This window comes from Oncorhynchus clarkii, chromosome 12 (genome assembly GCF_045791955.1).
Source record: "Oncorhynchus clarkii lewisi isolate Uvic-CL-2024 chromosome 12, UVic_Ocla_1.0, whole genome shotgun sequence".
NCBI lineage: Eukaryota > Metazoa > Chordata > Actinopteri > Salmoniformes > Salmonidae > Oncorhynchus > Oncorhynchus clarkii.
In genome coordinates, this window is record NC_092158.1 from 21449612 (window position 1) to 21465817 (window position 16206).

Sequence of the window (16206 nt, forward strand, 5' to 3'; positions counted from 1 at the left end):
CTCTCTCTCTCCTGGCTCTCTCTCACCTCTCTCTCTCTCCTGTCTCTCTCTCTCTCTCTCTCTCTCTCTCTCCTGGCTCTCTCTCTCTCTCTCTCTCTCTCTCTCCTGGCTCTCTCTCACCTCTCTCTCTCACTTCTCTCTCTCTCTTCTCACTTCTCTCTCTCTCTCTCTCTCTCATTCTTTATAACTCTCCAGTCTTCACCTCTACACAGTAAAATAAGTGTTCAATAATCCCTTTCATTTCCCTTTATTGTATTTTTCTCCCTTTCCGACAATTCTTCTTGTTCAAAGGGATGTATTAATCTAAGTGATACATTTAAATACACACACTTAGGTTGCTGCCTTTATCATCAAAGCGTGGATAGGAGATTGTTCGACGAAGGGGATGTATGTTAAATAACTGCAGGGGAGCTTGGCAGAGGGAGCGCAGTGAAATTACATTTTCTGACTTTTATCATTTGGCTCTGGCTGCTTTGAGTGGAGATTAGGTGCCTAACGAGAATCTGCTGTTTTTAACTTGATGTCTATGTTAAGGCCTGCTGGACTTGGGGTGTACTGAGGGCCTCGTAGGGTGAGCTGATTGGGGTTGAAAATGCCTTCGTACTGCAATTATCACACAACATCTGGCAGTGGTCTGCAATGCTATGCATACGTTCATACATCTTCAAGCAAAGTAACGTTATCTGTTATTGTAGTGTGGTGTGAGTTAATCCTGGTGTTCTCGTGTCTCAGTGCAGTTATGTCAAATACATAACCTTCCTAACCCTTGATTTTGGATCTGTTTTTACCCCTTTTACTCAACAATTTCCTGGTATCCAATTGGTAGTTACAGTCTTGTCTCATCACTGCAACTCACGTACGGACTCGGGAAAGGCGATGGTCGAGAGCCATGCGTCCCACGAAACATGACCCTAGCAACCCGTACTGCTTCTTGAAACACTGCTCGCTTAACCCGGAAGCCAGCCGCACCAATGTGTCGGAGGAAACACCGCATCCCGGCCCGACAAACCCTCCCCTAACCCAGACGACGCTGGGCCAATTGTGCACCAGTCGCGGCCGGCTGTGACACAGCCTGGGATCGAACCTGCGTCTGTAACTTCGCCTCTGTAACTTCGCCTCTAGCACTGCATCGCAGTTGCCTTTAACCTCTGCTCTACTCGGGAGGCACCTAACCCTTGATTTCAATTGTGAATTGGCCACATGAAGCTTAAGTGTTCCCCTTGAAATAGCGTAAGAGCAATTGTTGATTTATCTTCCCGTAGAGAAAGGCTCTGTGAGTTTCCTGTCTGATGTGAGGTCAGAGTGATGGTCAGGACTACTCTTCTCTGGGGCAGGGCTGCGTTCAGCAGATTAAGGTGTTGGCTCACCATCATTACACTGTGTGTGTGTGTGAGGGTCAGTGGGAAGCACTGCTTTGATCCTGACGCTGATTAGTGCCTTTAAACACAGAGCTTGTCTGAACAAACGGCCAACTGGCTGAGGATGATACTAAAACAGAGACAATACTCAACAGTATACTGCATGATACAATCCTATATGCTATGACAGAAATTCATAGTGCACATAAATATCATAACAAGAAAAAAAACCTACAGCACAATATTTCCATTTACTGTACTTTTCCGTTCTCCCACACATCTCCTGTAATCAAAGTACTCCCTCTTGCCCCCTCATCCTTCCTCCCCCATGTGAAATTAGAAGACACAGATTGAGTACCATCTGCATCACTTAAAGACAACAGGACGCAAATGGTCCAACGTTCACACCAGTTAGTAATTTATGGCAGTGGGGCTGGATCTGTGGTTAATACTGCCATCTACTGGTACACCATTGATCAACACCATTTGGAATAAATTGTTCAATCATATGAAACCATCAATGGCCCTTTTATCTGAGCCATTGTACAATGATGTTCTCTTTAGATTATAGGTAATGTATCAACTCCAATCTAATAGTGTTGATTTCTCCCTGATGGCACATGGCTTGAAATCCTTTGTTCTTGTTTTCGCTCAACCTGTCTTTACTCACTCTTTCACTGTCTTTACTCTCTCTTTCACTGTCTTTACTCACTCTTTCACTGTCTTTACTCACTCTTTCACTGTCTTTACTCTCTCTTTCACTGTCTTTACTCACTCTTTCACTGTCTTTACTCTCTCTTTCACTGTCTTTACTCACTCTTTCACTGTCTTTACTCTCTCTTTCACTGTCTTTACTCACTCTTTCACTGTCTTTACTCTCTCTTTCACTGTCTTTACTCACTCTTTTACTGTCTTTACTCACTCTTTCACTGTCTTTACTCACTCTTTCACTGTTTTTACTCTCTCTTTCACTGTCTTTACTCACTCTTTCACTGTCTTTACTCACTCTTTCACTGTCTTTACTCTCTCTTTCACTGTCTTTACTCACTCTTTCACTGTCTTTACTCTCTCTTTCACTGTCTTTACTCTCTCTTTCACTGTCTTTACTGTCTCTTTCACAGTCTTTACTCAATCGTTCACTGTCTTTACTCTCTCTTTCACTGTCTTTACTCTCTCTTTCACAGTCTTTACTCTCTCTTTCACAGTCTTTACTCTCTCTTTCACTGTCTTTATTCACTTTCACTGTCTTTACTCTCTTTTTCACTGTCTTTACTCACTCTTTCACTGTCTTTACTCTCTCTTTCACAGTCTTTACTCACTCTTTCACTTTCTTTACTCTCTCCTCCACTGTCTTTACTCTCTCTTTCACTGTCTTTACTCTCTCTTTCACTGTCTTTACTCTCTCTTTCACTGTCTTTACTCTCTCTTTCACTGCTCTCTCTCTCTGTCTCTCTCCTCTCCTCCACTGTCTTTCTCCCTCTCTGTCTCTCTCTCACACCCCCCCTCCCACAAACACTTTGCCAGTGATGTTTAGACACCTGTAAAGAAGGCTCTATATTTCACTTGTCAGTTTCTTGACAGTGAAGGCCATTATTCACAATTATCAACATAAGGCTTTGACACTGTTTCACTGTTTCCATCCATCTATAACTGTTCCACTTTAATTAGGGTCATTATTCTACACGCAGCCACTAGAATGAACAGAACCAAACTAGGCCTTAAAATCACTCATTCTCCAGCTGTGAAATGTGGGTTATTTCTAGATCTTATCAGAAAAACGAAAGAACAAAGCCAGGGACCGGGGGACAAGGAGAGACACAGATAAAGGAATGTTTGTATATGTGGTCCATCAGGGACCTCTGTAATTTACAGCAGACTAATATACGTATATCTTTACGAAGCGGACATTTGATCCAGGCTAGTTCCAGGCTAATTCCAGGCAAGATACAGGCTAGTTCCAGGCTAGTTCCAGGCTAGATCCAGGCTAGATCCAGGCTAGTTCCAGGCTAATTCCAGGCTAAATCCAGGCTAGTTCCAGGCAAGATCCAGGCTAGTTCCATCCTAGTTAATATCCTTGTTAGAACCTTCAAGCTTCACAGATGTGCCATTGGCCTGTACTGTAGTAACCTTGTTATTCAGAGCTAATGGTAATACATACCCAGGTGCGGGGAATGATTTTATGCATGTCAGACAATACCACCTCCCCCCTTTCCTTTCTCTCTCTCACTCTCTCTTTTTCTCGCTTTCTCTCACACCACCTTCCACCTTCCTTCCTCCCTCCCTCCCTCCCTCCCTCCCTCCCTCCCTCTCTCTCTCTCTCTCTCTCTCTCTCTCTCTCTCTCTCTCTCTCTCTCTCTCTCTGGCTCCCTATCTTTCTCTCGCTCTTTCTCTCTGGCTCACTCTCTCTCCCTGTCTTTCTTTCTCTCCCTCTCTCTCTCTCTCTCTCTCTCTCTCTCTCTCTCTCTCTCGCTCTCTCTCTCCCTCTCTATCTCTCTCTCTCTGGCACTCTATCTTTCTCTCGCTCTTTCTCTCTGGATCACTCTCTCTGTGTCTTTCTTTATCTCCCTCTCTCTCTCTCTCTCTCTCTCTCTCTCTCTCTCTCTCTCTCTCTCTCTCTCTCTCTCTCGCTCTCTCTCTTTCTCTCGCTCTTTCTCTCTGGCTCACTCGCTCTCTCTGTCTTTCTATCTCTCCCTCTCTCTCTCTCCCTCTCTCTCGCTCTCTCTCTCTCCTGCTCTCTCTCTCTCTCTCTCTGTAATGTCATCTGACAGTGCCACTAATCTGCCCTTCTATTCAACTCTAAACTCCTGGCACATTAAACTCTCATTATCGGGACATTGGACCAGCCCAACAATCAGTAGCTGAGTTACAGTACAGGTTTGACATTTCACTTTGTCCTTGAACATTCCAACATATCAAATTCAACCTTTGTGTTATGATATACCTTAGTATATCAATAATGACATGGTAATGCACAGTGCATAAACTTCAACAACACCCACTCGTCTTTTTATAGAAGTGTGTATGATGCAAAGGTGGAATTCTACATAGGGGACCAGAATTAATTCATAATAATGTGGATTAGTGTCTGACGTTATTAAATACTCAATCTATAAGCAGGATATTGGGCTCCTGATACTGTCTTCGTTAGGACTGATAACACCACTGCCTATCACATGTGATTAATGGAGTTAATATGTTTGATTACATATCTAAATAAACTTTCCCGCAGAGAGCTTTGAGCACTCTTTCAAAGTCAAATCTCTCTCTCTCTCGTTCTCTCCACCCAGCTGCCCCCAGTACAGATGATGTGGCACTGTACGTAGGCGTCGTCATCGCTGTGATCATGTGTCTGGTCATCTCCGTCATCGTGGCGCTGTTCGTCTACAGGAAGCACCATCGCGACTTTGACTCTGACATCATAGACACCTCGGCCCTCTACGAGGGTTTCCAGCCCGTTAGCGTCAAGACGGCTCGAACAGGTGGGTCGGAGGTGTCTGTGTGTCTGTGAGTTTGTGTGTGTGTGTGTGTGTGTTTATGTGTGTGTGAGGGGTGTCTTTTTGTATCAGAATAACAGGTGATAAATAGCTGTTACACAACCTCCCTATCTATCTGTCTTTTCAAGTGTAATTCGATTTGGTCAGGAGAGGATTGGTTTATATAGCAGCCTAAACCTGGCTGATAGAAAGAGAGAGGTAAAAATAGAGTCAAAGAAAGACATTAGTCAACACTACAGGTGCTGCGTTTACCCCTCTGTGCCTTGGTGTCATCCCTCATCCACAGAGTCACAACCACCGCCAGACAGGTCAACACACTGTATGTTGACAACGACACGTCGATAAACAATGTTGGTATAGAATCTAAATAGGCTCACTATTCGAATGCACCACTAGCTATTTACCATACTGACTGTATATACATGTTTACCATTTCTCCTATACGGTGTATGGTAGAGAAGATGAGGAGAAGATGAGGAGGAGGTGTGTGAGGACCCAGAATGTGACTGTTACTGTCCCCACCCCGCCCACTCAGCACAAATCATCAATATTCATGTGTGTACCTGTTAGGTAAACTGCTATATAATGAAGCCATCTGTTCCTTATGAAACACTGTGCTGCAGAGCGATAGTTACGGTTGGAGCACTGAGTAACAGGACTCTTCACACTGTTTATGTGTAGAGCTGTAGAGTAAACAAATAACTCAATACAGTTTAGTAGAGTTTAAGCAGGACATAGCTGACACCAGCTGCGTCAACCCACAGAAAAAGCTACCTAAAAGCAAAAAAACAAACAAACGGTCTAAAGAACTTCTCTAAAGCCTCTTAACAGCTCAATACTGACTGGTCCTGATGGTGTATTGGTTGAGTTTGATTGAACTGCAGCTCTACTTAGATGATACAGTAGTCTTACCACTGACATCACCATTGTCCTCTCCTCTCCTGTCCCCAGCTGACCTTCTGACAACACCCCCTGACCTGACCTCTGCTGCCGCCATGTACCGCGGTCCAGTCTACGCCCTCCATGACGTCGCAGACAAGATTCCCATGACCAACTCCCCCCTCTTGGACCCCCTGCCCAACCTGAAGATCAAGGTGTACAACTCCTCTGGTCTGGTCACCCCCTCTGAGGACCTATCTGACTTCTCCTCCAAGCTGTCCCCTAAGCTGCCCCACTGCCTGCTGGATGGGGACACCATGGGGAGGAGGACCCAGACCCAGACCCTGCTCCGTACCGGCACCAGGGACCCCTCCTGTACCGCTCTGGGCTCCTTCAACTCCATGGGTGGACACCTCATTGTCCCAAACTCAGGTATGGGTCTTTATGGTAAAGTCGCAGAGTAATTGGTCTATGGTATTTAAAAAAAAAAATGTACCACCCAATTTTGATCTTGTCTCATCGCTGCAACTTCCCAACGGGCCCGGGAGGCCAAGGTCAAGTTATGTGTCCTCCGCAACATAATACACCAAACCGCGCTTCTTAACACCCGCCCTCTTAATCTGGAAACCAACCTCTACAATCTGTCAGAGGAAACAATGTTCACCTGGCGACATAGGTCAGCCTGCAGGCGCCCCGCATGCCACAAGGAGTCGCTAGAGCGCGATGAGCCAAGTAAAGCCCCCCCGGCCAAACCCTCCCCTAACCCGGACAACACTGGGCCAATTGTGCACCGCACTATGGGACTCCCGATCACGGCCGGTTGTGATACAGCCCGGGACTGACCATCCATAATATCACAATTATAGTTTTAAGCATGTTTTGAGGCTATACAGTGTTTGTTTACATTTACATTATTTAGAAACATTGGAGTTAAACAAGCTTATATTTTGGGTTTTGATGGGGTACAACAGTTGAACCAATTTCTTGGGGCCTTATATGTTCTTCAATAATCAATGGGTATATACAGTATCATCAATTTATAAGTCCAAAAATATGGTATTTGGTATTTTATTAGGATCCCCATTAGCTGTTGCATAAGCAGCAGCTACTCTTCAAGGGGTCCACACAAAACATGAAACACAATACAGAATGACATAATACAGAACATCATTAGACAAGAACAGCTCAAGGACAGAACTACATACATTTTTAAAAAGGCACACGTAGCCTACATATCAATGCATCCACACAAACTATCTAGGTCAAATAGAGGAGAGTCGTTGTGCCACGAGGTGTTGCTTTATCTGTTTTATTAAACCAGGTTTACTGTTTGTTTCAGCAATATGAGATGGAAGGAAGTTCCATGCAATAAGGGCTCTATATAATAGTGTACGCTTTCTTGAATTTGTTCTGGATTTGGGGGCTATGAAAAGACCCCTGGTGGCATGTCTGGTGGTGTAAGTGTGTGTGTCAGAGCTGTGTAAATTGACTGCAAACAATTTAGGATTTTCAACACATGAATGTTTCTTATAAAAAGAAGAAGTGATGCAGTCAGTCTCTCCTCAACTCTTAGCCAAGATAGACTGGCAGCATAGTATTTATATCAGCCATCTGATTACAATGAAGAGCAAAACATGCCGCTCTGTTCTGGGCCAGCTCTAGCTTAACTAGGTCTTTCCTTGCAGCACTGGACCACACGACTGGACAATAATCAAGATTAGACTAAACTAGAGCCTGCAGAACTTGCTTTTTGGAGTGTGGTGCCAAAAAAGCAGAGCATCTCTTTATTACGGACAGACCTCTCCCCATCTTTACAACCATTAAATCTATGTTTTGACCATGACAGTTTACAACCTAAGGTTCTAACAGTACTGCTCCCGCAATCTTCTTATTTTACATTTCTTTCAACCAATCATCAGTCAGTTGTGTCAGTGCAGTACATGTTGAGTGCCCATCTCTATAAGCATTCTGAAAGTCTGTTGTTAATTTGTTTACAGAGAAATAGCATTTTGTTTGGTCAAACACAATTTTTGCTAAGAGCTGTCAGCAAGCTTATACAGTATGTCTGCTGTTAGAACCAGTAAAGGCCACTACCACTCTTGGGTATATTTTTTTTATTTAAACTTTATTTAACTAGACAAGTCAGTTAAGAACAAATTCTTATTTACAATGACGACCTTCCCCGGCCAAACCCGGACGACGCTGGGACTCCCAATCCTGGCCGGATGTGATACATCCTGGATTCAAACCATGGACTGTAGTGACGCCTCTTGCACTGAGATGCAATGCCTTAGACCGCTGCACCATTCGGGTAGCGGAATTACTTTGGCTTCCCTCCAGGTTTGAGGACAAAGACTTTAAAGACTCTAGGCTCAGATTAAAAATATGACAGATAGGAGTGGCTATAGAGTCAGCTACCATCCTCAGTAGCTTTCCATCTAAGTTGTCAATGTCAGGAGGTTTGTCATTATTGATCGATAACAATACGTCTCCCACACTATCTTTACAAAATTCAAACTTGCAATTATTTTCTTTCATAATATATATTTTTTTTGCATGAAAAACTGTTTGTTTTTGGCATTTCCAGCCTAAGTTTGCCCACTTTCCCAATGAAGTAATCATTAAAATATTTGGCAACATCAAATGGTTTTGTGATGAATAAGCCATCTGATTCAATGAAAGATGGAGTTGAATTTGTCTTTCCGACAATAATTTCATTTAAAGTACTCCAATATTTGTATATCATTGATTGTGGCTTCATAATACAGTTTCTTCTTCTTTTGGTTGAGTTTAGTCTCATCATTTCTCCATTTGTAGTAAGTCAGCCAGTCAGATGTGTAGCCAGACTTAGTAGCCACTCCTTTTCCCCTCTCTTTCAACCATACAGTTTAACATCCCTCATCAATCCATGGAGCCTTAACAGTTTTAACAATCCGTTTTTTAACAGGTGCATGTTTATCAATAATTGGAAGAAGCAATTTCATAAATTCAAGTGCAGCGTCTGGATGCTCCTCATTAATTACATCAGACCAACACATATTTTTAACATCATCCACATACTGGAAGAGTCACAGCTAAATCTTTTGTATGATCTCTTATACACTATTTTAGCACCAGCTGTTGGAACTTTGTCTTTCCTGGATATAGCCACTATACTGTGATCACTGCATCCAATGGGTCAGATACAGCTTAGAACACTGTTCTACAGGGATATGACTCTGAATATATACAACAACACCTCATATGCGTTCCTGTCTCTTCTGTAGATGTTATATCCTTGTATTGCTACAGCTGTGTCATCAAATGAATTATCTGAGCCTCAGAAATGGCTAATATATGAATGTTATCTGATGTTAGCAAGTTATTGATTTCATGAACCTTATTTCTAAGGCTACATATATTAATATGGGCTATTTTCATCCCTTTCTTGCGTAGCTTATCAGAGATAGACATGATACTGAAAAGAGCAAACCAAGCAAGAGAAAAAAATATACTTTCAGCAGTCCATTAATCAGTTGGTGTGTGTGTGTGTGTGTGTGTGTGTGTGTGTGTGTGTGTGTGTGTGTGTGTGTGTGTGTGTGTGTGTGTGTGTGCTGCAGGGTTGAAGCTACGAACCAATAGGCTTGGCTCACTCATCCTTTCAAGGCTTCTGGGAAGGATGGTGGACAATGAGCCTGTCATAGTGGATGTATGCAATGTCAGCACGCGCTCTGGCAGCTTTCATGACTGGGATCAGTTCTTTCCTCTTCTTGCGCTCAGCTTCAGGATAGTACTCGTTGAGGAAGATATACGTTCCTCTCAAGTTCTTGGCTCTTTCCAGAACAGCTACCTTGTCCTTGAACCTCAGGAACTTGACCACTATCGGCCTGGGCCTATCAACTGGGCTGGTGGTGGGTTTTCCAGTCCTGTCGGCGCGCTACACCTCAATCTTCCTGTGGTCTATCTTCAATTTCTCAGAGATAATTTCCCTCACTTTGTCCTCAGACTCCGTCCAGGTCTCATGTGGAGATTCTGCAATTCCGTCCAAAACCTTGTTGTTCCGCCTTGATTGGATGTTGCTATTAAGTGTTCTAGCTTTAATACAGCACAGGCCAGGCAGGGTCTGTTTAGCCAGAAGGAAACTGTTGAGACAGAATATCCATAAGCGGTTAGTCATTTGAAGTCAAGCAGTGGAATTAATTGAAGTCAAACTAATTAGTCCTATTCAAATTGAACTTTAAACTGAATAAGTATTCCGGTAAGTCTGTAAAGGTATTCATTAAAAAAAACGTTCCTGCAAATCCATCAGGTTCAGGGGCCTTAGCCATAAGCAATTAACAGACCGCTCTAGCCTCTAGATGATGATTGGAGCGTTGGTGCTTTCATACACTGACATTGGTTTTAGGTGCTTTATCAGTTCTCCCTCTTGTATAGTTCTTTGGAGTAGCTGACAAGGTCCCCTCGTGGTGAGTGTGTTAGAAGGCTGTTTCCTCAAAGTGACTTAGCACGGTGTGTGTAATAACAGGATTAGCAGCCTATGTGGAGTCAGGACTGACATGGTGATCATTCTCACCACCCCATTACTTCCATCCCCCTTCCCACACTATGCTCCAAAAGGGGGGAGCGCTAGTTTTCCATTCATTCATTATGATCAGGAGATGATGCTGTGATCCTGACACGTCTTTCCCTCTAATTCACCAGGGATCACATGGCCTGTAATAGGGGCTAACGCCATACTGAAGCATGACTCCCTGGAGAGAGGGAGGGAGAGAGGGGGTGAGAGAAGGAGAGAGAGTCAGAGAGAGAGGGAGGGAGAGAAGGGGAGAGAGAAGAAGAGAGACAGAGAGACAGAAAGAGAGAGAGATTTGACTTTGAAAGAGTTCTTAAAGCTCTCCACGGTCAATCAGAGCATGCGTTCCGTTCCACACACTGCGTGACAGGGCTGTAAGAGTGGCTGGGTGCCTGTCTGCTCAGAGCACAGAGCATGCGTTCCACACACTGGGTGACAGGGCTGTAAGAGGGGCTGGGTGCCTGTCTGCTCAGAGCACAGAGCATGCGTTCCACACACTGCGTGACAGGGCTGTAAGAGTGGCTGGGTGCCTGTCTGCTCAGAGCACAGAGCATGTGGTTGGTACAATTCTGTTCTGTTCTGTTTAAGCTGTAGTACTGCCTACATTATCTGTGTGGTTCTCATTTAGCACATGCGGTCTGTTTGTGATGCAGTACAGATGCATGTTGACAGCTGGGAAAAGCAGGCAGAAACTTCTAGGGTTTCTAGAGTTTTTCTCTTGAAAACTTGTTTCTGGCTGATATTAGCTACCTCATCATGTTACACAGAGAGAGCGAGAGAGAGATATTGTAAATCTCAAAAGTAAGCTTTGGCAATATGTACATTGTTATGTCATGCCAATAAAGCTAATTTAATTTAATTGAGAGTGAGAGCAAGAGAGAGAGAGAGAGAGCGAGAGAGACAGCGAGAGAGAGAGCGAGCGAGAGCGAGCGAGAGCGAGAGAGAAGAACACATCAGTCATATAATATTTTGTGGTTCCTGGGTAATAAAATATTGCGTTTCTCTCTCTCTCTATTCAATTACATTTCAATATAAGGGTTTATGGCATGGGGAAACATATGGTAACATTGCCAAAGCAAGTGAAGTAGATAATAGATAAAAATGAAACAAACTAAAAAATACATTAATCTGAAAAAACAGAGCAAAGCAGTAAATGATTTTGTGTGTAATGTATTTTTCGTTATGTGTCGACCCCAGTAAGGCAAATGGGGATCCACCTAAATCAAATCAAATCAGACACAGATGGAGAACATTTAGATCACATACGTTCATATCTACCATATAATGTTGTTAGGGGACATTGTGAGGCAGTATTTAAACTACAGTAAGAGACAGGGAAGGAGCAGTGAGTGACATGGCTGTGGTTGTTTTGGCCTCAGGATGTCTCTCCACTGTCTGTCTGTCCGTCTGTTTCTCTACTGTCTCTCTGTCGCTCTGTCTGTCTGTCTCTCTCGGTCTGACTGGCAGGCTGTCTGTCTGGCTGGCTGTCTGTCTGCATGGGCCTAGGTAGGGGATAAACACTAAACACAGAATGACAGAGTGAGCATGACAGGGAGGGCTGGAGGTCAGTGCAGGGCTGGACAGATGGTGTGTGTGACTGGACTGTGTCTGACTAGTGTGTGTGTGTTACTAGTGTGTGACTATAAAGTGTGTGACCACAGTGTGTGTGTGTGTGACCAGAGTTTGTGACTAAAGTGTTTGTGACCGCAGAGTGTGTGTGTGACGAGAGTGTGTCTTGTCTCCACAGGGGTGAGTCTCCTAGTTCCAGCGGGGGCTGTCCCACAGGGTAGAGTGTATGAGATGTACGTGACCGTTCACAGGAAGGACAGCATGAGGTAACTACAATCTACTTTTTCCCTTCTGGCTCTGCTGTTTACACCGGTCAACACACACATCTCCTACAGACACTACCCACACTGTCACAACACGTCTAACCTGTGTGTCTGTGTGTTCCCCCAGACCCCCAGTCGATGACTGCCAGACAGTGCTGAGTTCAGTGGTGAGCTGTGGCCCTCCAGGGGCCCTCCTGACTCGCCCAGTCATCATCACTATGCACCACTGTGCTGAGGCCGATAGTGATTCAGCCGAGGATTGGCTGATCCAGCTCAAGAGCCAATCACAGCAGGCCCAGTGGGAGGTGAGTGGCATGTTGCTGTGCCTGACAATGTGTGTGGAGATTGAAGATGGTACTGGAAAAGGTGATGCAATACTGAGGAAAAAGACAAGACAAAGGTGGAGGGAAAGAACTAATGCAGAATTATAATGGATCTATTACATGAGGTAGAATGACCGTGGGGATTAACAGAGTAGAGCAGGCCTGGGCAATTATTTTCCATGGAGGGCCACAGTAGAGCCACATTAGGGCCACAAATATATTTTTGCCATCGCGGGCCAGAATCATATTACAGGATTATACATCATGTGTGTTGACAGATATACAGTGCCTTGCGAAAGTATTCGGCCCCCTTGAACTTTGCGACCTTTTGCCACATTTCAGGCTTCAAACATAAAGATATAAAACTGTATTTTTTTGTGAAGAATCAACAACAAGTGGGACACAATCATGAAGTGGAACGACATTTATTGGATATTTCAAACTTTTTTAACAAATCAAAAACTGAAAAATTGGGCGTATGTCTGGTCAGTCCTGGGTCTATGTCTGGTCAGTCCTGGGTCTATGTCTGGTATCCGGCTTTAAACTTCTTCACAACAGTATCTCGGACCTGCCTGGTGTGTTCCTTGTTCTTCATGATGCTCTCTGCGCTTTTAACGGACCTCTGAGACTATCACAGTGCAGGTGCATTTATACGGAGACTTGATTACACACAGGTGGATTGTATTTATCATCATTAGTCATTTAGGTCAACATTGGATCATTCAGAGATCCTCACTGAACTTCTGGAGTTTGCTGCACTGAAAGTAAAGGGGCTGAATAATTTTGCACGCCCAATTTTTCAGTTTTTGATTTGTTAAAAAAGTTTGAAATATCCAATAAATGTCATTCCACTTCATGATTGTGTCCCACTTGTTGTTGATTCTTCACAAAAAAATACAGTTTTATATCTTTATGTTTGAAGCCTGAAATGTGGCAAAAGGTTCGCAAAGTTCAAGGGGGCCGAATACTTTCGCAAGGCACTGTATCTATTGTAAATCAAGTCTAGATATAATATGCTACTTATTTCACTTTTTTAACATGCACAGAAATAAACCACATCCATGTTCTCCTTTTGATAGGTATTTTCATTATTAAACATGCAATGAACTACACAGAGGGAAAAGTACACTGTGCATTCAGCACCATGGACAGAACTCTTGTTATTGGGTAGGCACAAAAACACCAGAAAGAGAGAGAGCTCAACATTACATATAAACTACTCAATCAGTGTGAGGAGTGAAGTCTCTGACAGGCATTGACTGGAGCAGTGAAGTCAGGTATAGTTTCTGACGTCGCTATGCGCAGGATTGCTGAGAGGTGAGAGTCAGTAAGAGATGATCTGTGCCTTGACTTGTTATATTTCATCACTGAAAATGTCTGTTCACATACATAGGTTGACCAAAACAGTACAGACATCTTCTGAGCAGGACTCCTAATCTTTGGAATGTTTTGTTAATCGAGAGATGCATAGAACCTCGTCAGTGACATTGTTTTGAGTAGTTCTCCAATCACTGCATCAGACTGACGATCGCTAAGCTCAAGTTGCAGGTCAGTGGGAGCGTTATCCACATTGAAGGTGAAAGGAGAAGAAACCAACAGCATGTCATTTTCCAACACTTTGAAATCCTCAAAACGAGGAGAAAACTCACAGTTCAAAGCACACAGCAGCTTTGTATACTTCTCCCGCTGGTCATCTGATAGGGAACAGACTAGTAGTGTCGGAAGGTGGGCGAGATTGTCTGCTTCTACTTGACGGGTCAGGAGGAGCAATTTTCCCTTGAAGGCTTTGACAAGGCTGTACAGCTGATGTGAAAAAAGGTCCTTCCCTTGTAGTTTGGAATTCAGTTCATTAATGAGAGCCATGATGTCCAACCATTCTTTATCTTGCAGTTAAGGGAAATCCACATAAACTCAGCAAAAAAAAGATGCGTCCTCTCACTGTCAACTGCGTTTATTTTCAGCAAACTTAACATGTGTAAATATTTGTATGAACATAACAAGATTCAACAACTGAGACATAAACTGAACAAGTTCCACAGACATGTGACTAACAGAACTGGAATAATGTGTCTCTGAACAAAGGGGGGGATCAAAATCAAAAGTAACAGTCAGTATCTGGTTTGGCCACCAGCTGCATTAAGTACTGCAGTACATCTCCTCCTCATGGACTGCCCCAGATTTGCCAGTTCTTGCTGTGAGATGTTACCCCACTCTTCCACCAAGGCACCTGCAAGTTCTCAGACATTTCTGGGGGGAATGGCCCTAGCCCTCACCCTCCGATCCAACAGGTCCCAGACGTGCTCAATGGGATTGAGATCCGGGCTCTTCGCTGGCCATGGCAGAACACTGACATTCCTGTCTTGCAGGAAATCACACAAAGGATGAGCGGTATGGCTGGTGGCATTGTCATGCTGGAGCCTGCAGGAAGGGTACCACATGTCTTCCCTGTTACGTACAACGTTGAGATTGCCTGCAATGACAAGAAGCTCAGTCCGATGACACTGTGACACTCCGCCCCAGACCATGACGGACCCTCCACTTCCAAATCGATCCCGATCCAGAGTACAGGCCTCGGTGTAACGCTCATTCTTTCGACAATAAACGCAAATCTGACCATCACCCCTGGTGAGACCAAACCACGACTCGTCAGTGAAGAGCACTCTTTGCCAGTCCTGTCTGGTCCAGCGACGGTGGGTTTGTGCCCATAGGCGATGTTGTTGCCGGTGATTTCGGTTAGGGACTAGCCTTACAACAGGCCTACAAGCCCTCAGTCCAGCCTCTCTCAGCCTATTGCGGACAGTCTGAGCACTGATGGAGGGATTGTGCGTTCCTGGTGTAACTCAGGCAGTTGTTTTTGCCATCCTGTACCTGACCCGCAGGTGTGATGTTCCTGTGCAGGTGTTGTTACATGTGGCCTGCCACTGCGAGGACGATCAGCTGTCCATCCTGTCTCCCTGTAGCGCTGTCTTAGGCGTCTCACAGTACGGACATTGCAATTTATTGCCCTGGCCACATCTGCAGTCCTCATGCCTCCTTGCAGCATGCCTAAGGCACGTTCACACAGATAAACAGGGACATTGGCCATCTTTCTTTTTCTTTTTCAGAGTCAGTAGAAAGGCATATTTAGTGTCCTAAGTTTTCATAACTGTGACCTTAATTGCCTACCATCTGTAATCTGTTAGTCTTTTATCGACCATTCCACAGGTGCATGTTCATTAATTGTTAATGGTTCATTGAACAAGCATGGGAAACAGTGTTTAAACCCTTTACAATGAAGATCTGTGAAGTTATTTGGATTTTTACAAATTATCTTTGAAAGACAAGATCCTGAAAAAGGGGGGTTTATTTTGTTGCTGAGTTTATTTTCCTTTCATTTGCAAAATCTCAGCAATTTCCGACAGGTCCCACACCCTTTTTAAGCATCTTCCCCAAACCCATCTCACGTTTGTGTGGTAGGTGAGATCTGCATGACATGACTCTGTCTCTTCCAACAGTGAGACAAACTGCCTGTGGTTTAAAGATGTTGCTCTTATGAAGTTTACCACTTTAGTGACTGTATCCACAACATGGCTCATTTTCAGAAGACATTTACAGAGCACCTCCTGATGAATAATACGAAGCAGGAAAATCATTTTATGATCTGAGTTCAGCTCAGCTACTTGATCTTGTATCCTTTTCAAAAGGCCAAACTTTTTTCCTGTCAAGTTTGGGCACCCATCAGTGGTCCCACTGGATATCTTTTCAAAACTCAGTCCCAGCTTTGCCACACAA

General features: G+C 44.0%; 1 protein-coding gene across 3 annotated transcripts in view; it reads left to right on the plus strand.

The window, feature by feature from the left end:
• The window catches only part of LOC139422870 (netrin receptor UNC5C-like), a 240879-nt gene that overhangs the window by 203244 nt on the left and 21429 nt on the right, over positions 1-16206 (plus strand). For all 3 annotated transcript variants that reach the window (XM_071174300.1, XM_071174299.1, XM_071174301.1), the window contains 4 exons: positions 4646-4837; positions 5804-6163; positions 12028-12115; positions 12240-12417. In XM_071174300.1, coding sequence (XP_071030401.1) covers positions 4646-4837; positions 5804-6163; positions 12028-12115; positions 12240-12417 — 818 coding nt within the window. The remainder of the gene's footprint in view (positions 1-4645; positions 4838-5803; positions 6164-12027; positions 12116-12239; positions 12418-16206) is intronic.